This window comes from Trichosurus vulpecula, chromosome 4 (genome assembly GCF_011100635.1).
Source record: "Trichosurus vulpecula isolate mTriVul1 chromosome 4, mTriVul1.pri, whole genome shotgun sequence".
Taxonomy (NCBI): Eukaryota; Metazoa; Chordata; class Mammalia; order Diprotodontia; family Phalangeridae; genus Trichosurus; species Trichosurus vulpecula.
The window spans coordinates 166,665,469-166,691,327 of record NC_050576.1 but is presented as its reverse complement, the minus strand read 5'-3'; the positions used below and the strand labels follow the sequence as shown (position 1 = coordinate 166,691,327).

The window sequence follows — 25,859 nt, the reverse complement described above, 5'->3', positions numbered from 1 at the left end:
TGTAAGGATCAAGGCATTAAGGGAACAAGCATTTATGTAATGTCTTCTGTTAAGGGGTCCTTTGAACTTGTCTTTTTGAGTTGAATAGTTTCTAGAAACACTGGACCTGGAGGCCCTGAATATGTCAAGGGCGAAGCCCCACCCTGAACTGACATAATATATTGTTTGTGCCCCCAACTGGACTCCTTATGTGTCCTTGGGAGTCAAGATAGATGCCAGTCAGTGCACTAGACTGGAGAAACTGCTTGTGCAACTGGGACCCTGGTAGATAAACAGATCATCCTATCTTCATAGTCTAGCTGTTACAGGGATAAGAAACCTGCTGCCCTGGAGACTGCAGATTTCCCACCTCTGTAGCAATTCCCAAGGGAAAAGAATGCTGCTTTTGCCATCTTAATTATTCATGATTTCTCCTCCCTCTGCCACTTCTATTTAGGTGGAAATTTCTGTTTCTCCTCTTCTTTTTGTCACAATTTCATAACTTTGCAAGCTTCTGTTTGGATTGTGAACCCTTTGCCCTGGCCTAGGGTTCCACACGCATGTTCATTTCTCTTGTAGTAAATCTAGTTGCCACACAATGTCTCACGGACATACTGTTTTTGGTTAACACTACTATGTAACAAGCACTGTGCTAACCTATGTTTATAAATATTACCTCACTTTATTCTCACAACAATCATGTGAGGGTAGTACTGTTATTATCCCTGTTTTACAGTTGAAGAGACAGACAAAGAGGTTAAATGACTTAACCAGGGACACACATCTAGTAAATGTCTGATTCCAGGCCCAGTGCTCTGTTCATTACAGTACTAGCTGCCTCCTACCTTTTCACAGAGAAGTTATGTATTTGAGATGCACAATGAGATATCTGTTCTCAAACCAGGGCCATTGTGTTGATTTATGTTGTCAGACTGTACATATTTCTTACAAGTAAGGGAGTGTCTACTAGGAGGGTATTTGGAGGAAATGATAGGTTCGTGACTAGTGGCAGACAAAACAAACATCACTAAAACATTTTTTAAATGCATGGAAGAAAACAAAAAAGTAAAAGAAGGGAACTTTTTTTTAACTACCCTGTTAAATTTTATTTTTATACATACATATATATATATATATATATATATATATATATATACACACACACACACACACACACACACACACAAACTGTACATAACAGAAGTTTTTTGTTTTCATAGATTATTTTCATTTTCTTTGAAAACTTAAATAAGTTCTTGTACTATTTGAGAAAGCACAATCCCAATCTGAGCTTTGTACATAGGGGAAAATTATTTTAAACATTTTTTTCTTTCCTAAAAACATTTTTACAAAATAAATAAAAAACTTATAGATTTACTCTGATAGCTGACTTTTGTTTTGCCACTGCACTTTGATGACTGGAGGAAAGAGTGAGGCTAACAACTTTGCATTGCTCTGCCTCACTTAAATCCTGTTCATGCACAAGTCAAGACATTACCCTTATGATGTCATTGGTCCTAGAAGGATGAACAACAGCAGCAACCAGTACCCTCTGAAAAGAACTAGTATACCGTTAGCAAAGCTAGAACAGATTTCCCTGCCAGATACTTTCACCAATTGTCTGAGACAGATGTTCTTACCTAAGGTCCAATCATAGATTTCAGAGGAACTGTGAATTTAGATGGAGGGGAAAATCACATTTTATATTCACTAACATCTAACTGAAATTTAACATTCCCTTCAATTATTAAAAAATATTGGGTCCAGAGTCTTTACTAAACTACCAAAAGGGCCCATGACACAAAAATAGTTAAGGACCTCTGGCCCCTTCTTCCTCACATAAGCAATTAATATTCACATTTCTTTACCTCATAGACATATAAAAAGGTCTATTAATACCACCTCAGCAAACCACTGTCTTTCCCTCTCATACCTCGATTTCCCACTGCCACCACCTCAGTTCACACTTTCCGTACCTTCCACCTGGATAATAATAGATAGCTTCCTAACTTGTCTTCCTAACCTATCCTCCTCTTACTCTAATTCATCCTTTATTTAAAATTTTTTTACATTTTTGGTCACAGCCTGTAATTTCATTAGTGTAGAGAATTTCCATTGTGGACAGGTCAGCTATTTTATTATTATTATTATTATTATTATTATTATTATTATTATTATAGCAGATCAGCTATTCATTTGCAAGTTATAGTCATCTCCCTTTCCCCAATAAATTTACTATTTACTTATTTTTTTTAAAACAGCCTTTAAATTTTGAATTTCAAATTTTCTGCCTCCCTCATCCACAAAATTATATCCATTATACATGTGAAATTATACAAATAATATTTCCATATTAGCTGTATCACCAAAAAATAAAACAATAAAATGAGAAAATTGTTTCAATTCATAATCAGAGTTCCTCAGTTCTCTCTTTGGAAAGGTGGATAGCATTTTTCATCATGGATCAATGTATTGATAGAATAGGTAAGCCTTTTACAATTAATCATTATTACAATGTTACTGTTACTATGCACAATGATCTCCCAGTGCTTCTAACTTCATTTTGCATCAGTTCATATAGATTGTGCCATTTTTTTCATAAACCACACTCCCCTTGTCATTTTTTATAGCACAATAGTTTTCCATCACAATCATATGCCATAACCTGTTCCACCATTCCCCATTGATTAGCATCTCCTCAATTTCCAATTCTTTGCCACCTCAAAAAAAGCTTATAAATATTTTTGTATGTTTAGGTCCTTTTCCTTTTTCTTGATCTCTCTTTGATCTAGTAGTGGTATTACTAGGTCAAAGGGTATACACACTTTTTAATAGCCCTTTGGGCATAGTTCCAAAATTTCTCCTGAGTAGTTGGGCGAGTTCACTACTCCACCAACGATTCATTAATGTACCTATTTTCCCCCATCCCTTCCAGCATTTGTCATTTCTGATAGGTGTAAGATGAAACCTTGTAGTTGTTTTAATTTACCTTTCTCTAATCAATAGTGACTTAGGAATATTTTTTCATTTGATTGAAATAACTTTGATTTCTTCTTCTGAAAACTGCCTGCACATATCCTTTGACCATTTATGAGTTGGAGAATGGCTTTTCTTTTTATCATTTTGACTCAATTCATTATTTTTTGAGAACTGAGACCTTAATCAGAGAAATTTGCTGTAAAATTTTTTGATATTACTTCATTATCTGGTACCTTTTAGTAAAATGTCGTTCCCCTGATCACTTTTAATTAGGTCTGTTTTTACTTTTGCTTTGCCTGAGATCATGATTGCTATCCCTGACTTTTTTACTTTGTCTGAAGCATATTAGATTTTGCTGCAGCTCTTCCTGTTAACTCTGTATGTGTCTTTCTGTTTCAAGTGTGTCTCTTGTAAACAACATATTGTTGGATTTTAGTTTCTAATCCATTCTATTCTCTACTTCTGTTTCATGGGTGAGCTCATCCTGTTCATATTCACAGTTGTGATTACAGTGTTTTTCTCTTAATCCTATTTTCTTCTGTTTATTTTTCTCTCTGTTTTTTTTTCCTGTTTCTCCTCAAAAGTCTGTTTTGCTCCTGACTACAGCCTGCCTTAATCCACTCTTTCTTTTATAATCCCTTCCCCCATATTTCTTATTCCTCCTATTTCCTTGTTGGGTAAGATAGATATACCCAACTGAGTGTGTATCTATGTTCTTCCCTCTTTAAATCAATTCCAGTGAGAGTGAGGTTCAAGTATTGCCCCTGCCTCCCTATTTTCCTTTCTACTGTAAAAGCTCTTCTTTGTGTGCCTCTTTTATGTGAGAAAATTTTTGCCTTTCTCCTTTCCCTTCCCCTTTCTCCCATTGCATTTCTCTTTCTCACTCCTTCATTTTTGGGGGGAGGGGAGATCATCCTAACATCATTTACTCACACCCATGCCCTCTATCTATGTATACTCCTTCTCAGTGCCCTAAAATATAATACTATGTTTAGAGTAAGAGGAACTGAGTTAAAATCGTGAATCTGCTACGCATTATCTTTATGACCTTGGAAAAATCATTCTCTCGTTTTCCTCCACTGTAAAATGAGAGTTTGGACTAATTGACTTTCCATATGAATTAGATAGCCAAGGTTGAGGAGAGAATTTAGAGAGATGAAAAGAAGACAAAATTTGGGGAATCATCCATGTTGAGTTAGGAAGGAATGAGGAGCAAACAAAAGAGACAGAAGGAGTATTTAGAAGTAAGAAGAGAATGTCAAGGATGTTATGGAGTAAAGAGAGACAGTGGAAAGAAAGAGTTTGAAAAGGTCTTAGATTTCAAACTTGCAGAAAGCAATAGAAATGTCATCTTTGACTCCTTTTCTTTATCTCCCATGGACCGTTAATATCCAGTTTCACCATTGCTAGTAATTTCCTTTGTGGTACGTATTGTATCCTCTTCTTCCTTTCCATTCCTATTACCATAATTAGTTCGGGTCCATCACTTGGATTATTGTGATATTTTTTTGACTGGCCACTCATTCTGCTATATATTATTACTAGATTAATCTCCTTCGAAACTCTTTTATCACAAGCCATCAGTGGCTTCCTGTTGCCTATAATGTAACGTTCAAACTCCTTCCATGTTTTCAAGGTCCCAGTGTACTTCTCTTGCCTTATTACAATGTTAACCAACTTGTACCTTCTCTTCCTGAGTAGTTCTTCATTGACTCACAAATATGTCATGTTCATTCCCACCTGTGTAACTGTATTTATGTGGTTTCTATCACTTGATGTTACCTTTGCCACTTTACCTATCTAAATTCAAACTATCTTTTTAAAGGCACAGTTTAATTCCTTTCTCTTCCATGTAGACTTTGCCACTCCTGGTTATCATTTCCAAACCATGCTGCCTAGCATCTTCATCTCCCTCCTATCCACCATTTGAATCTTACTCTCTTCCACTGAGATGTCAGGCTCCAGTAGCTAAGCTTTCCCCTAATCTTAACCTGGAACCAGTCGCCCATATCACTTCCTAGCCACCATTTAAGAATCATATATCTATATGTGCAACTTGCCCTTCCTTTCCTTTTCCAGTTTCCTTTTCCTTTATGTGTTGTTTTCCTCCATTAAAATGTAATCTCCTCAAGGGCAAGGATTGAATCCTGCTTGCTTTTTATTTGTATTCCCAGAACTTCACACAGTGCTTGACCAGAGGTGAGCACTTAAATGCTCTGTCTCTTGATTTCCAATTCTTCTGAACTCTAATAATATTTATAGTCTCTGTCACACAATTTACCATTTTAATTTTACCCTATGCTATATTCTTTAATAGTTTTATATATATATTTATTTTGCCTTTCTTACTAAATTATAAACTCTTGGAAGGCAGGGACCATGGTTTTCTGTACCTAACATATTTCTTAGCATATAATGGCTACTGGGTTAATACTTTTTTGGTTTGATCCCAGATGCATTTGTGTTTTTTTTTCTCTTTTATCATTGATGGAGAAACTAATTACAAATGTAACAATAGCTAAATCTATTCTGTGACTATTCTCCTGTATTCACTGATAAGGGAATTATTGACATTTCAAGACATACCTATTAAAAAGATATTTTCTTGGTTTCCCTACTTTTTTATTCTACTATTTAAAAGATTATACATATTTTATTGATTTTGTAATTTAAATGCTAAGTAGTTTATAAAATGAGTTATGTAGTTACCATGTTATTTTTATATTCTTGCATCTTGTAGGTAATTTAAAAAAAATTATAGATTATTTAAATAGCTCATGCTAGCAAGTATATTATTTCTCTGTTTTTTAAACCTATTTTCTTTCTTGATCATTTCAAATCAGTTTTCTCACCATTTAAAAAATAGTGAATTTGGCTTTTTTCCCCCAATGACAGGGTTTTTTTTTGGGGGGGCGGGGTCCTATTTAATTTGAAGTCATGCAGACCTGTTTTTAGTAATGCAATTAGAAAACAAAATGTTTACTTTGAATTTGTCGCCAAAATAAAATGACTGTCCAGGCCACCAAACCTAGCTGGTTTACTTTTTTGTTTGATTTGCCTCTGTCAGTGGAAGAATCAGACATCATTGATCTTGAGAAACGCTATTGGCTGCTGAAGGCTCAATCCCGGACTGGTCGTTTTGATTTAGAGACATTTGGCCCTTTGGTTTCGCCACCCATTCATCCATCTCTGAGTGAAGGTAGGAGCCATTCTCATTGCCTGTAAATGCCCATTTGTTGAATTTTTCTCTTCCCACCCCACCCCCATCCCCCAGATCAGTCTTCATCCATGATGCTCCCTTAGCATGAGTTTATCTAATTACTTTGTAATTGAAGGCCTTTTAATGTGTGAAATCCTTCAGGGGGTAATTTTCTCTTCTACCCCTCGCCATCGAAAGTTTACAAGAGTGTTTTGAATGATTTATCAAAAATTTACCAGAATAATATTCTGAATGTGTCAGACTATCTCATATGGAAATGCTAGTTCCATTGTACTTTACCTTAATCTGGTCACATCTGAAATACTATGTTCAGTTCTTAGTAAAACATTTTAGAAAGGATGTTGAAAAGGATTGTAAATTATGCCATATGATTATCTCTTGAAAAACTGATTGGAGATGTTTGGTCTAGAGAAGAGAAGATTTATACAGGACATTATATCTGTCTTCAGATAGTTAAATTTTGTCATATAGAAGAGGGAGTAGGCTTATTTTGCTAGGCCCAGTGGATTGAAGCTACATGGAGAAAAATGTTGAACTAAGTTGAAGGAAGTACTTCTGATGAATAGAGATGTCCAAAAATTGATTGGATTGCCTGGTTAGTAGCGAGTTCCCTGACACTTAAGTGTTCAGTAGAGGCTCAGTGAACAACTTAGGATGTTGTAAAGGAGAGTCCTGCTTCATATGGAGTTTTGTTTAATTTGATGATTCAAGTCCCTTCAGATAAATGTTGCTCTTTTGTAATCCAGTAACATGAAAGGAGAATTTTTTAGGATGCTAAAGCTCCAAGGGATCTTAGCATCTAGTTCAGCTTCCTCATTTTATAGAAGAGGAAAATGGGATCCCTAGAGATAAAGCAGCTTTGCCCGTGCTAGAAAACTAGTAGGTATCAAATCTCGAATGTGAACCAGGTCTCTTGACTTCATTGGTTCAATAATGTTTCCATTGTACCTCATCTGCCATTCACAACAGCATTTTGCTTTATCCCCGAAAGAATTGTAATGGTGTTTCTCAACCATCTATAAACATCTTATACCTAAACAAAGTAGCTAAACTGATTTAACTTATTTATAAACTTTTTTCCTTCTGTTTCCCCACACACAAAGCCATTTTTAAAAAGGATATTATACTGACTCTCATATTAAAATGGAGAAAAAAACAATATTTCAGTAGAAGTGAGAGAGATCCGACAAACTAGCCATTCCAAGTCATTGCAGCCTCATGAAGAATATTGGGATACTAAATCTATGTGAGGACTAAAAGTTAACCATCAAGCTCCAAACCATTAACTATAATTTCTATTGTTTGGGGATTTTATTCTCAAAATTTTTACAATATTAGTCCTTACTATTGAGATATTAACGTAATCAATAAGCAATATTATTATAGTTGTAATACAATGAATAAATGAATATAGATTATATGTTTAGTGTCTCAGAATTAGAATTTTAGCATCTGAGCCATGAATTTTTTATCTACTGAGTTATTTCATGTCTGGTAGAGTAGCTTTAAGGAGCCATATAAAGGTGTAAAATAGCATATATATTCCTTGCTATTTCTTCTTTTCTCTGGAGAATGCCTTTCTCCAAAAAGCTTGAAATACTTCCCACCCACCTCCCACCCCAGATTCTTAAAAAGTTCAGTCTTTAGTTCTTTTATGGTAGTTTCCTTGATACTTCTTTGGATCTGTGATCTAATTAGTACAGATATTTACTCAGGCATATTGCAACCCTATCCTGTCCATACCTTCTTATCCTTTGTGTTGCCTTTTTGCTTTCCCACAAAAATTCCACAAAGGATCCACTTGATATGCTAGAGGCCTTCCTCTAGGACTTTTAACATTTCATTAGTACAATTGAATCACTCTGTCTATATCTGTTAATCCTTTTACTATATGACTAGCCAAACTTCAAACTTCTCCCACAGTGGTTCATTTATTTGGTGATATTCTTCATAAGTCATCATAACACAGTAATTGTGTTTCAGCCTACTTGTATCCACCATATTTATCTTCAATATACTTTGAATTGTTTATTATTTTCAGTCTTTTGGGATCATGCTTATCCTTTGATATTCAGCATACCTTTGAGAGAATAGTGGTATTAAAAAATGAGTTACTGTGTGAAGGAATAGCTTAGAATCATGGAAGGTACAACATAATTCCCTGAGCAATTCATCTATCTTCTTTACTCATTTTAAATTTTGAGGCCATTTCATTTTCCATTTTCAGTCCCTCTGCAAGATAGCTATAGTGATAGAAAAACTCATTGTACTATAACAATATGAATATTTTAGAATGTTCTTCCACTTGTTTTTGTTTTATTCACTCTGTGGATTATTGCTAGGCTAATGTCTTTTGAGTAATCATGGGTCCCATTTTGGAGGTCTCTGTAGAAGCCTGAGGCTTCATGCAGTCAACACAACATCATCCACAAACAGGAACATTTGGAGGACCTTGCCATGTATAGAGAATCTTTTTTCTGTTAGGAAAACATTCAGGACAGAGTCTCAGTGACAGTGTAAATACTTTTGGCTGGCATACTTTTCTCTGTTTTTTGCATTGCTTGATATTGTTAATCAGAGGATCTCTAAAGAAGATTGTCATTGTGGTTGCATTTCTAAAAGGATCATAAATAATTTTAATGTAATCAAGGGAGCTACTTTGTTGAAGTGTTTTTAATGCTGTTTTTCTCTAGAAACAAACTTTCTTAAAATCAACAAATAATTGCAGCAAGATCTAGTGTTCTGTTGAAAATAATTTGTGAAAGCCCACCTATTCATCTTTCATGTTATCATCAATAATGTTATCATGAAGATTTAATAAAAATGAGAAAGTTGGGCCCATAGGTCCCCAGTCATCTCGTGTGTGTGTGTGTGTGTGTGTGTGTGTGTGTAATAATACTGTCCATGCTTTTCTTTTCTCTGTTCTTTTGGTATGTGCTGCTCTTTGGTATCTTAAAAATTCATCTGTGAGTGCATTTGAAATTGTGTGTTAACTTTCAAAATGTCATTTTACTGTTACTACAGTTTTCTGTATATATTCACGTAGGCTGGCTCTTTTTTCAATTTCATCCTCTTCAATACCATTTCTACTTTTTAAAGTACGTTAGGTACTGAGGTGTTAAAATTAAAAGGCATGCCTCTGTCATGAGTGATGAGAAAAAAATTGCTCTAGAAATTTTGACAGATCTTTTTTGTTTTCCTTCAAGCTTCATCTGTCAATAATCTTAGAATAAACTGACTTGTTTGGACCTCAAGTCAAGCTTCCTATGAGCTTGTTTGTCCCTCCGTTGTTGTTCACGGTTTTGTGATCCGCTAATACAATATAATTAGCTGAGTTCCCTCCTTTTGCAGATGAGCTTGTACTTATGACTCACATTTATATATAACACTTAAAGATATGCAGTGCTCTTACCTCACATTATATAGAATAGTTATCTTACTCATGTAACACACTCTGAACCTGAATCTCTACTGACCCAAAGTCCATTATACTATTCTGTCTTTTTAACTATTGCCAACCTTGGTTGCAATGTTTCTACACTTAGCAAGGAGATCACATGTTTTGCTACCTTAGATAGTTTCTATTTTCTCTTGGCTTTATTGTTGTGGTAACTATTATGCTTGTTTAAAATCGGTTAAAGTTCTCTAAGAAATGGTAATAATCACAGTCCATGTCTGTTTCCCATTTTATATGTAATTTTAGTAACCAACATATCTGATCCATTTTGCATCTTTTTTGCTCTCCTTCCTAATTAAATCTATAAATGCTTTTGAGGTGATCTGGCTCATTTGGATCTCAAAGCAAACTCATATCTTGAGCAGAAACATGTAATAGTGCCTGTAGCCACTATAATAAGTTGTTTGGCCATAGCAACCTATGAAGTAGAATAATTTGAATAGGATGGAAAAGTATCAAGATCTTTTTTGGAAGTTAAAAAATTTGAAATATATATATTTATATATACAGGTATATATGTCTATATATACAAGTATGTATATTTTTATCTCTGCCTACATACATGTGTGTGTATCCCAGAAGTGGTTAAGAATCCACCCACATAAGCAGCATAGCCTATGAACATCATGTCCAACATGGCACCCTTTCTCTGCTTCTGGGCTTACTCATTCATCCCAGCCTACCCTCACTCTGGAAGATCTGAATGTTTTTCCCAGAGAGGAGCCAGCCATAACAGTGACTCCATGGCTACCATTCAGACTGTCTCTCAGGATCTTAGGAATAACTTTGGTTGGGAAAGGTTGGTGATAGAGGAAAATAAACTCCTACTGCTTGTCACTGTAGTTTCTGAGCCCTTACGAGTGTCCATCCCATAAAATAAAATTCAGTAACGACAACATCATTGACTCTTAGACATAAAACATTTACTACACAATAAAACAATAGTAATAATAAAGCTTTTTATTCAATAGAAAACAAAAGCATAAGTAAATAAATCGAAGTTGCTAAGTAGGAGGCAGTCAGGAGTAATCAAAATATTATAATTCCTTCATAAACACATCTCACTCTCAATGTCTACAGAGAGTGGAGAGGCACATGATTGGGGAAAATTATATGCCTAGGGAAATTCACACATCTTTATTGCAAGCCTTGATAACTCTGGTCCCTTCAGGAAACACCTGAACCTCACAAGGTCATTTCTCTACCAGCTACTCTCCTGATTCTTACTACTCTCCTGTTAGACAAAGTTTCTTCTCTTTTGTTCCAAAACTAGTGGACCAGTGAGAAGTTCTTTTAATTCATATCCCCCTTCACTGATTGCTGAGAAAATACTGTATTGTAGGGGAAAAAAAACATCAACATTGCACTTGTTCAGTAACAAGCAGTTCCCTTAGGCCAGAGAACTGCAAAGCTCCTTGTTTGGCTGTTTGGGTAATATGGAGAAACCCAGCCTGCTCTCCACTTAATGGGATTCTGCTTTTTCCATTCAGCTTTTAGCAAAGGAAAGCTTCTTCTCCAAAAAGAGAACTCACAGCAAAAAAGATTAAAACTTATCTTTTCCTCTTCTGTTTTTCCTCAAACCAAAGAGGACAGATGGAGAAAATCAGGTACCCCAAGTGGTTTTCTTTCTCTCATGCTGTAGATGGTGCTAGAGAGCAATAAGCACAGACAGCTCTCTCTAATGCAGCAGAATTCAGCTCTCTACCAACTGGCACAGTAGCTGAAAAGCTGAGATGACCCAGCCTTCAGCAGCCAGTTATCAAAGAAATAGCTTCCTCCTAATCAGCAGATTCTTAGCAAAGCATTTCAGAGCCTCCCCATGAATAGTTAACTATTTTAATTGGGAGCATCTTTTTCCTTCTTTGTCTTCTTTTCCCTGTCTTATAATTTCTACTCTTCTCACCTTAAGCTTCTGCTTTTTCTCTCTTCTTTCTAAATACCTCAAATTAGTGCCTCCTTGTAAGCACTGATACATGACTTATAATGTGAAACTCACCAAGCCCACCTTTCTGTCAGATATAACTCTGAGAGTCCTTATATAATCTTCCTATAGTCTACAAACAGTATTTGATTTATAATTTCTCAGTTGTAACCTTCAGAACTTTAAAAGCAGTCACATAGCAATAAACTGAACTACAGTGCCCTTTAGCCATCATTACCTTAGTCATTATATCCTCTTCAAACAGGTTCTTTCAGTATATTTATCTGAAACACTGTTTTCTCTCTTGTCCTTAAATAGGGTGATTCTCCTTAGTGTTTTCATCCAGGAACTATTTCTTCACAAATTGATTGTTGCCAGATGAAATTTTTCTGCCCTTTTCCTCAACCAAACTTCATACACAAAAGCAAAGTTTACATTTATATCATAATGAAGCAGTGACAGTTGTGGGAATGACATTCTTCACTTTCTTACTTTCCAACTTGTTAACTCTATCCATTAATGACTTAATTGCATTAGTGGTTTGTCTTAATTTTTGTTTATTAGTTCTCTCACTTTCTAGTCCTTTCTCAACTTCTGTACTCACACTATTATTTTCAGAAAAAAAATATGTCTTTATTGAATAATGAATAATTGGGGGAAATGAGAGTGTCTCTTTTCTTTAGGGGTGAGATTGGGTCAAGAGAGATTGTGAGAACTAGAGAGAATATGTGAAGATTGTGAAGTGAAAGTAGAGATTGAACACTCACTGGTAAGGAGAAAAAGGGTGGAGAAAGAGTAGACTAGTATTGGCACTATATCACCTGGGAGGTGACAAACCCAAGGGGAGGTTAATAAGGTAGCATCCATGGCAATGCCTTCTAAAAGAATCTAAGAGTATGTCTAATACTATCATCTTGGCCTCTGTGTGTGTGTGTGTGATTGTGCCAGGAAGTTTTTAAAAGAAGAAATTGTGCTCCATAGCAATCTATGTCCCTATGTCCCTAGTTCTACTTGATTGCCACTGATAGAAAATGCTTTACATCTTGCCTTTTTTATGGCAGAGGGACAAGTTTATGAATGTCACACAAAAGTGTCAACAATTACATGAAATCTGACTAGACATAGGTTGTCATGACACTTTCCTATCTTCCAGGTTTGTTTAATGCCTTTGATGAAAATCGTGACAATCACATAGACTTTAAAGAGATATCCTGTGGATTGTCTGCATGTTGCAGGGGACCTCTGGCTGAAAGACAAAAATGTAAGTGTACTAAATGTTGTCTGTCACCAAAACTACAAGCTGATAAGTCTCTAATTTAGATTAATTTAAAACTATTATTTTAGTAAGACTTGAATTTTTAGTAACTTTATCAAGTTGGTGAGAATCCTTTCAGGAAAAATTACCAAAAAATAATAAAGCAGTTAGATAAGGTTTTCAAAGTGCTTCACAGAGGATATTCTCTCTTTTGATCCTCACAATAGTCTCGAGAGGTAAATATTATTATCCTAATTTTACAGATGAAGAAAGTGAGGCAGAGGGCAATTAAGTGACTTGCCCTGAGTCACATAGCTAGTAAGGGTCTGAGGCTGGATTTGAACTTGGGTTTTTCTGACTCCAGATCTGGAGCTGTCACCACCTAGCTGCCTATGATTTATTTTTTGTGATATGGAGGGTTAAAACAAATTGTCATGACACTTGACCTGAATGAGAATAGGTGTCTTGCATGATTGCTTATGAATGCAGTTTTGCCACTTTACTGCTTTTAACTCATCCACTACATTTTGTTATATGATCTTTGTTGTTAATGATGAGGTTGATATTTCAGATGGACTTTTGATTCCTATTAAATGAAGTGAATGGCAGAAATATATAGATCCTGACAGATTTGAAATTTTCAAAAAGAATATTTTCTTTTAGTTTCTTTCGTACTTACTGTTTCTTGAGTCATCTGAAGGAAAGATATTAGATTCAAAAATAAGATTTAGGTGTATTTATATCACTTGTATTCGTGAACATTTTATTGACTTTAAAATTTATTGGCAAAATACAGTTTTCTCAGTTTTTATTGAATACTAAAAGTCTTTTTAACCCAGAAGTGTTTAGCCAAACTACAATTACAGTATAAATTCACAAGCATAAATATATTGTATTATTAAATCTTAAGCATATTTTAAGAAACTGCAGGCAGTTGACATTTAATTAATTTAGTTCATATATATTTACTAGTTATTTTTCTGTCTCTTTCTAAAAATAAAATTTTGCAGTGGTTGCTTACAGCTGGTATTAGATTTGGGTTCCTTGATCGTATCTAGTACCATAAACCATGAACAGCTCATATATCATAGCAACCGAAAAAAAATCATTCCATAATCTGGGAACTTGAAAAACATACTTTTCTTTTTAAGTTATAATAATTCAAGTACCTGTCTTCATTTCAAATGGAGAATTGATTACTCTACTTTGCTCTTGTTGCTGTTAAATATTGTTTAGGGATTAACTTAGATCTTGGCAAAATATTCTCTTAAGTAATATCATTAATCTTTTCCATATTCAACCATTGCAATGGATTTAATCATTTCTGTGAAACAAAGTTGAAAGTGAGGTTCTTTGTTTCTCAGTGAAAGTTCATTATCCCTTTCAGAAATTTTTCCTGCTATATTTAGGGAAGTTAATAAATAAAAATAAATCATTTGGAATGAATGATATAGCAGTTTTTCAGTTTTTGACACAGTGCATTCAAACTTTTGTGGAGAGCTGAAGCTACACTCATTGGACTTTAGTACCACAAGACAAACGTTTTGCTTTCAAGTTGCCTTTAACACAAGACTAGAGCACTACTTCTTACTATGAAAAAGGCCATTTGCATTATGTGTACCTGAAGAAACTGAAAAACACTCCGATGAGATCACCTTTTAAAACTTACAATTATTAAGTACAGAAATGAAATGTTACCCTTAAACCATCACCATGGTGACAAGTCAGGTGATGTGGGTCAGATCCCAGCATTGCCATTCATTCACTGCCTGTTTAACTTTGTCCAGTTCACTTGAAATGGAGGGGTTTCAGTTTCTTCATTTTCAATATAACCTAATATGACCTTTAATAAACCTGCCTGCTCTAAATCTATGATCCCATGATACTATGAACTAAGAATAGTGTGCATTTCAAAGCAACTTAGCTTTTTCATTTAAACTTGCAGGAAAAGAAGCCCTATTTAGAGTGAAAGAGCAATATAAAACAAACCCTGAATTTTTAATAGAATATTTTGTTTATATGTGATATAGCACAATTCCTGCTGACCCAAAACACTGCCAATACCATTCTTAAGTATTGTACTCTCTGATATCTTTATCCAAGGATACAGTTGCTTGAAAACTTTCTTGATTATCCAGAAACAACAGGCAATATTTTGTCATATACGTTAGAGAATAAAAATAATTTATCTTGACTTAAAAATTTCTTGTCATTAGTTTGTTTTAAGGTGTTTGATGTTGACCGTGATGGAGTCCTTTCACGAGTTGAACTGAGAGACATGGTTGTTGCACTTTTAGAGGTCTGGAAGGACAACCGCACCGATGATATCCCTGTAAGTTCTATGCTGTAAACCTCTTGTGGAGTTTTTCCCATGTAAGTTGGGTGACAAGGGGTGTTGCAGAATGATGCCAGCTTGGCTGCTTCTCAAAATGTATGCAGTTGAGGAAGAAGGAGAGTTAAATGCATTGGGTTAACACTGGGATCTATTAGAATCCTTAGCTTTTTTCAAGACTCAACTCAAATTATATCTCCTATAAGATACCTTTTATTCTTCCCCTAATTGTTAATTCTCTAGCTTCCTCTTCAACTTATTTATGTTTTGTATCTCTCGGTAACATACAGGTTCCTGAAGACAAACATGATTTTCTGTTTTTGTTCTTGCATTCCCAGAATCTAGCACAGTGCCTTGTCCATATGGTGCTTAATAAATGCTTTCTAAAAAAAAATGTAACTATTTTTTGTTTTTTAGATCACCGTAATTTCCCAACATGGTTTTCCCTTTCCCAGAGAGCCCCCCCTCATAACAATAAAATAGAGGGGGAAAATGATTTCAGTAAAACTAACTAACATATCAGCCAATACAGACCTACTCATAGTGTCCAATACCTCTACAAAGGAGGGACAGAAGTGCATTCTCTTATTTCTTTTTCAGGGATAGACTTAGTCATAATATTTAGTTTCAATTTTTTGTTTTGTTTTTGGCTAATATTTTTTGTCTATTTACATTGTCCTTATGTGTGTTGTTTTCCAGTTTCTTCTCTACCCACTTTGCATTCTCCATATTCATAATTTCTTACAGTGTAAAGATGATACTGCATTCTATTTATGTGCCAAGATTTCTTTAACCATTCTCCAATTTGTGGGCATCTACTTTGTGTTTCCAATTCTATTACTACTACAAAAAAGGCTATTACAAATACTTTGGGGCACATTCTTTTTCATCTTATAGCAATTCCCCAGTGGATGTGTTCAAAGGAAATAAACAATTCCTAAAAGATTATGAACTGCAAAATATGAAAAATTGTTCCAAATTACAACAGAAATGCAAATCAAAACAACTCAGAGGCCTCACACCAAGCAAATTGGCAAAGACAAGAGATGGAGACAGTCATTATTGGAGGAGTCCTCAAAAGATAGACATACTATTATACTGCTTATGGAATTGTGTATTGATCTAACCATTCTAGAAATCAGTTAGAAATAATACTAAGAAGGTGACTAAAATTTTAATTACTTTGTTGAATCAAATTGAAGATTTTTATTGAATATGATTTTAGGTGTATTTGTTATTTTTGTCAAAGCAAATATCAGAATATGTTCATAGTAAATTAAAATTGCTATCCAAAATGACCAAAATAATATATATTCGGTATTTTTTCCCTATTGCTGCATAGTATAATAAAATTTGTGTTTACTTACTGTTTTTTAGTTACTCTTTTGGTTGTTTTTAAAGGAACTGCACATGAATTTGTCAGACATTGTAGAAGGCATATTGAATGCACACGACACCACAAAGGTGAGTTTTAGATAGAATTGATTTGTTTTCACCTAAAAACATTTGTTGTGTGCCTTTCTGGGTTTGGGTTTTTTTTTTGTTGTTGTTGTTGTTTTTTTGCCCGTAGACATTTTTATAAAACTTATCTAAAGTCCCTTGACACCAGTTTGTAATTTTCTTTTTTTTTGTCTGAAACTATAGTTTCATTGATGTAGGGATTTACTGGCGTGAAAACTTCCTTCCTTGATGTAGATTGGCAACTAATCTGCAATGTATAGTTTTAGAAACTTGCTTGGAACATTGAGAGGTCAAGTGACTTGTTCATAGTCTCACTGCTAGAATGTATCAGAAGTAGAATTTGAACTCCATGCTTTTATCAGGTCAAGGCCAGCTGTCTTTTCATAAATACGTTTAAAATATGTAGTTAGGAACTATTAACTGTATGGGCATTTTCATGTAATCTACCCCCAGGAAAAAAGAGTAAGTTAACTAGAATTATAGGCATTATATATCAGGATAGTATTCTTTTATCCTTGTTTGTTAGCATTATCTTAGTTCATTTTAATTTTTCTGTCTTGCTAAAAGAGCCAAGATAAACATTTCTTTGAATTAAGATTATGCCTTTAGGATCATAGAATAATAAATTTAGAACTGGAAGACACTTGAAAGGTCATGAAGTTCAACACCCTCATTTTACAGATAAGGAATCTGATGCCCAGGTATGACTTTCCCAAGGTTACAAGGCTATTAAATGGAAGAAATGAGATTTGAACCTATCTTGTTTTCTGCTGAAAAATTGTCATTGTTATTTGTTACTGTTGGTGTCTTGAACCTTCCATGGACCACGTGTAACATGACAGCCGCAAATAAATTTATATGTGCTATGGGAGTGCAGTTTTCTGACATTAAAAATATGTGTGCATTTATAAAAAGTAACATCCTAAAGTATTCTTCTTTATGCTGTGTAGATTGTTGTTTCCCTTGCATGTTGCTCTCTATCCATCTGCTTACCTTCTCTCTAGGCTTAACTCCTTGTAAATTCTGATATCATTGTCTGCTTGGAAATAACTCTTGCATGGTAGACACCCTGATTATGAGCCTTTCTATTCAGAAATGAAATGAAATGGTAGACTAGCAAATAGGAATAACTTGCAGCAAATTGAAAGGAAGAATTTGAGGGGTGTTTATTTTTAGTTTTATTTCTTCTCTAATTGTTGACACAGTTTGGGAAAAAGAGTCCCTTTGGCCTCTATCATTGACCTATTTGGTCTACTTTGCCTCCAGCCCTCCATTGTCAGTGCTTTGAGATCTGTCAGCATCTAATTTACCACAGGCCTGTTCATGAAGGTGAGACTGACCACCAGTCAGTTTGATATGCCTAATCATTGATCTTCTTTGGTACATCATTGTTGGTGATATGCCAGATTGTGAGGAAGTTCAGACTCTTAGAGGCTATCATTGGTTGCTTTGTCTAAATGTCTTCATGGCCTTTATCTCTTCTTCCAGGACTTCTTAGCTTTTGCCACTATGAATGGCCATGACTTCTATTCCTTTGATTATTCATGTATAATATTTCCCGTTTACTGTTTCTAATTTTCTCTTTAATAATCAGCATCATCAGACATGTGGGCAGTCCTTTTTTGCAGATATTCTAGCAGGTATATCATCTTTGTCTCCTTCACATAATGTACTTCCTGAAAGGCATGCAGAATGACACCATGTTTTGGCCAAGTTTGGGTCTTTTGTGAGTATGTTAGGGATACAGTCATGTCAGTAAATACTTAGTATGTACAAAGCATTGTGCTACATGCTGGAGATACAAAGAAAGCAAAAAATAGCCCCTTCTCTTAAGGAGCTCAGTCTGATGGGGGAGATAACATTCAAGCAACTATGTACGAACAAGATATATACAGGATCAATTAGAGATAATAAGCAGAGAGAAGGCACTAAGATTAAGGAGGATAAGGAAAGGCTTCTTGCAGATGATGGGACTTTAGCTTAGATTTGAAGGAAACCAGGACATAGAGACAAAGTAGGAAGAGTTCCAGGCATGGGAGACAGGTGGAGAAATTGCATACAATTGGTAGAAGATGGCATCTTGTGTTCAAGGAAAAGAAAGGAGGCCAGTGTCACTGGATTACAGAATCTTTAGAGGTGAGTAAGGTGTAAGAGGAATGAAAAGATAGGAAAGGGCCAGGTTATGAAGAGCTTTAAAAGCTAAACAAAGGATTTTGTATTTGATCCTTGAGGCAATGGGGTAAAGCACTAGAGTTCATTAAATAGCAGGGAGATGTGGTCAGAGTTGTCCTTTAGGAAGATCAGTTTGACAGCTGAGTGAAGGTTGGACTGGAGTGAGGAGAGACGTTAGATAGAAAAATCCACCAGCAGGCCATTGTGGTAGTAGAGATATGAGATGATGAAGGCCTGTATCAGGACTATGTCAGTGTCAGAGAAGAGAAGAGGATGTGTTTGAGAAATGTGACAAAGATTAAATTGAGATCCCTTGGCAACACATTGGATACCATTAAGGAATGAGTGTGGGGTCCAATCTTGTCCAATTTTCAATAAAAGAAACTGAGGCAGGGCTCTGAGCTAATATCACTTTATTAAAGGTTCATCGCCCCCTCTAATAAAGTGGACCTTAGATCTTTCTCATGATCTGAGGTGCCCCGGTGGAGGTACAGTAAGAAAATAGCTGGAGTCTTTCTATGCCATTGAGTCCACTACAGTGGACTTGGTCATTTACTCATCAGATATTAGTTAATCAGACATGGAATCAAACTCAATTGAATTACTAACTAACTGGTTACCTAAGTAAAATAGGGGTCTAAATTAATCATTTCCCACATGAGGTTGGTTAGGGTTTGGAGAGTTTAAAACTGCATATAAAATAAAGTTGAATTTAAAATATTAAAAAATAAAACCTTGTCACTCCAATTTATTACCCCATGACCTTTGGTAAGTCACTTGACCTCCTTAGGCCTCAGTTTATTCAACTATAAAATGAAGGGATTGGACTAAAGGACCTTCAAAGCCCTTGAAGTTCTAGCTTTCCATGTGTCTAAATATATGATTCTATGATTTTAATATATTTTGTTACTATTACTATGTTACATGTAATGTAGCTATTTCTTCCTAACAACAAGATTGCATTGGCTTTTAGCTAAAATATTTGAGGAGCCTCCTACTGTCAAAAATGGAAATGTTAGATTGTGTTATGCCGAACTTTAAGATAATCATTGTACCAAAGGCACACATTTTTGTCTATTATGTTCTTCCTTGAAAAATGTCATTTTTTTGAAAGAGCATAAATTGAGATTACTTAGGTAAAACACTGCTCTCAAGTGTCTTTTTTTTTTTAAATAAAATTTTCTGTGTTAAGTTTCTACTGTGTCTACTCATTGCATTGACACAATTGCTTACCAGTAGTATGTTACTTTTAATCTGATCCTACTTTACCTAGTTTTCAGATAATGCTTACTATATGGAAATGGAACATGAGTAATAAAAGTTTTATAAGTTAGCCTTGATTTTCATTTCTCTTTTAAAAAGTAAAATACTCTAAAACAACTTATTTTAAGTGTTGTCCCTCTTCCAGAAGGGGCATCTTACTCTAGAGGACTATCAGATCTGGAGTGTGAAGAATGTTCTTGCCAATGAATTTTTAAATCTCCTTTTTCAGGTATGTATGCCCATTATAAATAACCTTTCTTAGGGGGGTGGTATGAGGTGCATTCCCAGTAGTCTTTAGTCTTTTCTTTTGTTATGGAATTTATATTCAAGTTCTTTTCATTTTAAGTACAAGAGTATAGACTTTTATCAACTAAGAGCAATTGAGTCCCATTATGATGACGTGTCTGTAAAGTGTCTCAAAACCATGACCTAGAAAATAGAAAACTGGAGTGCAGCCATTTAAATCAGTTTTCTTTCTCACCCATTATGAAGCCTTTCCTCATTAACTAAATAACTTAAAATTAAATGTTTCTATACTTTATTGTTCTAATTGCATCTTTTCCCAGTGCTGTTAGTTTAAAACTAGATCATAAATAGAGTTAACTCTCTATTTTGCCAGGGTTGTATTGTCCATTAGTGGATTATCCCAGTTTGAAAGCTCTTTCAGTTTGGCTGCTCATTAACAGGTCCAAGAAAGATTGGCTGGGGAAGGCAGAAATGAGTAGCTAGGCAAGTGAGGCTTTTGAGTGTTTATGGTCTATACTTAACCTCTTTCTCTGTTAAATATGATGAATCAGAGATGGTTGTTCATCATCCCTAAGGTTTGGTCTCCAGAATAATCCAGGAAAGTCATCCTTTCTGAGCATGAGCATCTGCCAGAGCTTGAGCATATTATGATATATTAACCTATGGCATTCTTCTCTGTGTGCACACGCATGCATGCACATACACAAATGAGCAAGATTGACTAATGATTGGCCTGAAATGACTGGTTCTACCACATGTATGTCTAACACATGCTAGAAATATCACATTTTATTTTCCAGTAGAAGAAAAGGTACAGTTTATATTTTACTAAATGTTTCCCTTTCCTTTTACCCTCGTTCATATCATTATGGCATGCTTATTAAGGATGCAAGTCATAATTCAGCATATTTTGAGACTTTTCCATGAAGCTCTCTAAATCCAGGGAGTGACACTTTGAAGAAAAGGGAACTGCTATACTCATAACAGTAGTATTGTATGAATAGAAAATCAGTCTTTCCTGAAAGTTAATGACAGACTATCCTTTAGTCTTTCCTGAAAGTTAATGACAGACTATCTTTTATTTAGAAAGTAGAACCCAGTCTCATAAGCCCGTAATATCTATAAATCTATCAGTTGTTCCACAATTGATTAACATCTCCTACTGAGTTTAAAATTGATGGCTTCATAAAGCATCTTCAGAAATGCTATACAAGTCACTACTAGTAGTGGAGTTGAACATTAATCAGCAATTTAAACCTCATTTAAATTTTTCCTTAGTGGTGTATATTGTTTATTGGTATTTTGGTGTTTTCATTCTGCTGCTTCCCCCTTGTTTTAATATAGCAGCTTTCTCATCTAAGTCTTCTTCTCTGTCTTGTTCTTCACTCGTAATGTACTGCTTTACTTCCTTCTCTTCACTTGTTTGGCTTAGGAAAATAATTGTTTAAGCCACAGTAATACTAGAAGAACATATGTGAAGTCATATGTTCATAGAGTCTGTGTTAATGAAGGGTAGAGTACCCTCACCCCCGAAAATAAGGAGTCTTGAAGTATTTTCCTACTTTTAATTCCAAAGGTTTTCTTTTCTGTATTTTGTTTATTTCCTTTATTTAAGTTATATCAGGTTGCTTTTATGTGGAAATATTTTGCAGGGTGTTAATCTTTTCCTGAGTAAGTATATATTTCAGCTGTGTTTAAACCCTCACACTCAATATGTATTTCAGTTGCAATTTTTGTGCTGTAACGAGCTGAGCAGCTTAGTTTCTGACAGAAAGTCTACTGTGATAGACTTTCCTTTGAGGAGCCCGCTCTGGTCTTGATATTCAAACCAAGGGTGCATAAAACAGAAAGATAATTATAGACCAATTCCACTAATGAAACAATGTAAAAATTTTAATAAAAGATTAGCAAACAGAAGATGGCAGTATAGCCAAGAAATTTTTCACTATGACCAAGTTGCTTTTATTCCATGGACACAAAAATGGTTTAACATTAGAAAAACAATGCATCTACATCCAAGAACTAACATTAATTACCCCATTCGACCTCTCTCTTTCCCCTTTTCCCAACATATTCCTCTGTCTCAACCCTTAATTTTATTTTTTTTAGATATCATCCCATCATATTCAACTCACAGTCATGTCTTCTGTCTATGTATACTCCTAATTGCCCTAATTCTCCTCATTCTCAGGAGTTAGAAGTGTCATCTTTCCATATAGAAATGGAAACAATTTAACCTTATTGAATCCCTCATGATTTCTCTTTTCCTGTTTACCTTTTTATGTTTCTTTTGAGTCTTGTATTTGAAGTTAAATTTTCTATTCAGCTCTGGTCTTTTCATCAGCAGTACTTAAAAGTCCTCTATTTCACTGAATATCCACTTTCCCTCTGCAGGATTATACTGTTTTTTTGGGTAGGTGATTCTTGGTTGTAATCCTAGCTCTTTTGCCTTGTGGAATGTCATATTATAAGCCCTCCAACCCTTTAATGTTAGAAACTGCTAAATTTTGTGTTATCTTGACTGATTCCACAACATTTGAAATGTTTCTTTCTGGCTGCTTGGAATATTTTCTCCTTCATCTGGGAGCTCTGGAATTTATCTATAATATTTCTGAGAATTTTCATTTTAGAATCTCTTTCAGGAGGTGATCAGTGGATTCTTTCAATTTCTATTTAACCCTCTATGTCTAGAATATGAGAGCAGTTTTCCTTGATAATTTCTTGAAAGATGATATTGCACATCTTTTTTTTTTTATCATGGCTTTCAGGTAGTACAGTGATTCTTGAATTATTTCTTCTTAATCAATTTTCTAGGTCTGGTTTTTCCAATGAGATATTTCGTGTTTTCTTCTTTAAGGTATTATTTTCTTCAGTATTTTTTGGTGGCTCATTTGCCAAGCTGTTGATTTTTTTCCCATTATTTTCTTGCATCACTCTCATTTCTTCTCCCAATTTTTCCTCTACCTGTCTTATTTGATTTGGAAAATTCTTTTTGAGCTCTTTCAGGAATTCTTTTGGGGTCTGAGACCAATTTACATTTTTCTTTGAGGCTTTGGATATAGTAGTTTTGATTTTGTTGTCTTCTTCCCTGTAGCCATAGTAACTTTCTCTGGTCAGGTTCTTTTTTTGTTGTTTGGTCATTTTTCCAGCCCATTTCTTTATGTTTAACTCTATGTTAAAGTGGGGCTCTGCTCCCAGGGTGGAGGAGGCATTGTCCTAAGCTTCAGGCCTTTCTTCCTGTTTTTCTCAGCTGGTTCTTAGGGGTCTCTATGTTTTCAGTTCTTCCACAGTGGTATGATCTAAGAGAGAAGTGTGGTCACTGCTCTCCTGACCTGTACGCTGGTCTCTGAGTGACTACAAGCACTCTTTTCCACCCTGGAACTGTGTCCAGGTTCCATCCTCCCCTATCGCCACAAACTCTGGTGTGCTAGTGCTCCTCCTAGCCCTGAGGCTGCCACCCATGACTGAGACCTTGTTCATATGTGGGCAGTGCAACAGAGTCCTGGTACCTAATGCCAGCAAAGGGACCCATATAATTTCCTTCAGACTGGTTGTCTCACCCCCTTACCATCTGTGGATTGAGATATCTGGAAACTGCAGCTCACTGCCATCTCCAAGGCTTGCTCCTAGTTTGCTGGGTCTAGCTTGTGCTAGCATAGCCTGCGCTGGATAGTGCTCTACTCTCACCCTGATGCAACAGACCTTTCCTGCCAACCTGAGTTGTCTTGGGCAGGAAAATTGTTTCACCCATCCTTTTGTGGCTTCTGCTTCCCCAGAATTTGTTTGAGGCATCCTTTAAAGTTGTTTGGAGGGGAATTTGGGAACATGTAGGTGAGTCCCATCTTTTTCTGCCATCTTGGCTCTGCCCCTGACAACTAACTTTTTTAATAGAAAGAGAGAAAGAGAAAAAAAAAAAAGCAGTTCAGCAAAATCAGCCAACACATCAACTAAGTTTGACAGTATATTCATTATTCCACACTCCTAGTTGCACACCTCTTCAGAGAAAACAGAAAGGTACATTTTACCAGATCTTCTCCCAAATGTGGCTAGGTTATTTACAGTTATATTGTATTCAGTCTATTTTTTTTATTGTTCTTTCCATTTACATGTTTATAGTCATTATATATAGTTTTCCTGGTCCTATTTACTTCATGGTACATTAGTTCACATAAGCATTCTCATGCTTATTTGAATTTTTCAGATTCATCTCTTATTTAAGCACAGTGCTATTCCATTATATTCATGTGCCACGGTTTTATTGAATAAAATTGGCATGGAGGCCCCTTCTAGATCTAAGTCTATAATACTAAAACCTGAGAGTGAAATTAAAAGTATAATACCAGGAGAGATGAGGCAAAAATATACCCTCCCTACAGTGGTATATATTTACCTATGTGATGCCTTATTTAGAAAACCCCAGAGAATCATCTAAAAAACTAGTTTTTAACTAGTATACAAAAAGTCCTCATAATTTCTATACAGTACTACTAAGTTGCAGGGGGAAACAGGAGAAAGAAAAATTCCATTCAGGAGAGGATTCTGGGAAGATGGTGTAGGTCAGAAAATTCCAAGCTCTCAGGATTTTCCTCCATAAAAGAGTAAAAATAGCACCTTAGAGCAAACAAAATGTGGGTGGAGACGAAGAACAGGGGCACAACCAGGATCTTCCTGGGACAGTTTTAGAAGATCTGAAGAAAAAACCCAGTATCGGGTTTGGTCCCTGCAAGGAGTAAACACCTCCAGGCTTGGTTCCGTTTTAACAACAGGCAGCAAGCCCCTTAAACAACTAGGGGCAAGTCCTGGGGTTAGTTGGTCTGAGAGGCTGCCTCTGCCCCAGCCACTAGAACTTTTCACCCTGGGATAGTGAGGGGAGTCATGTATTTGAGCCCAGGAAGATTGAGGGAACCTCTGCTGATGAGGAACACCAGACCCAGCTGTGCTGCAAGGAGCAATGGGGGTGAGAATGAACCAGCACACGCTGGTGAGTGCAGAAGCAGTGGGGGAGAAAGCCCCTGCCTGTGGGCACTTACAGGAGGTTGGAAGTTTGGCTTTGGTTCCAGGCTAGAAGGGAGAACTGAAGATCTGGGGCAAGAGGCACCATTTCCCATACATCAGGGCTAGAGGTGATTACAAAAATCAAGTTATTACCACAAAAAAAAAATGCACAGGCGAAGGAGAAAGAATCCAACCACAGAAACCTATTACAGGAATAGAGATGACCAGGGTTCATCTTCACAGGAGGATGTTGAAATAAAGAAACCCCTAAAAAGCAACATCAAATAGTTACTTGCCCAAAAACAATTTATAGAAGACCTTAAAAAAGACTTTAAAAATCGAATGACAGAGATGGAGGAAAAACTAAAAAAAGATCCAAGAAAAACAAGAAGGTTATGGAAGGAAAGTCAACCAATTAGAAAAGGAGATCCAGAATCTTAAGGAGAAAAATGACACCTTGAAAATTAGAATTGGGCAAAGTGAAGCCAGTGAAATTATAAGAGATCAAGAAATAAACAAAACATGAATAATGAAAAAATAGAAGAGAAAGTGAAACATCTTATAAGAAGAACACCAGTT

At 35.5% G+C, this 25,859-nt stretch overlaps 1 protein-coding gene across 2 annotated transcripts in view; it reads left to right on the top strand.

The window, feature by feature from the left end:
* USP32 (ubiquitin specific peptidase 32) overlaps positions 1 to 25,859 on the top strand; it is a 257,843-nt gene that overhangs the window by 148,574 nt on the left and 83,410 nt on the right. For both annotated transcript variants that reach the window (XM_036754084.1, XM_036754083.1), the window contains exons 6-10: positions 6,026 to 6,157; positions 12,710 to 12,817; positions 15,028 to 15,143; positions 16,545 to 16,607; positions 20,185 to 20,268. In XM_036754084.1, coding sequence (XP_036609979.1) covers positions 6,026 to 6,157; positions 12,710 to 12,817; positions 15,028 to 15,143; positions 16,545 to 16,607; positions 20,185 to 20,268 — 503 coding nt within the window. The remainder of the gene's footprint in view (positions 1 to 6,025; positions 6,158 to 12,709; positions 12,818 to 15,027; positions 15,144 to 16,544; positions 16,608 to 20,184; positions 20,269 to 25,859) is intronic.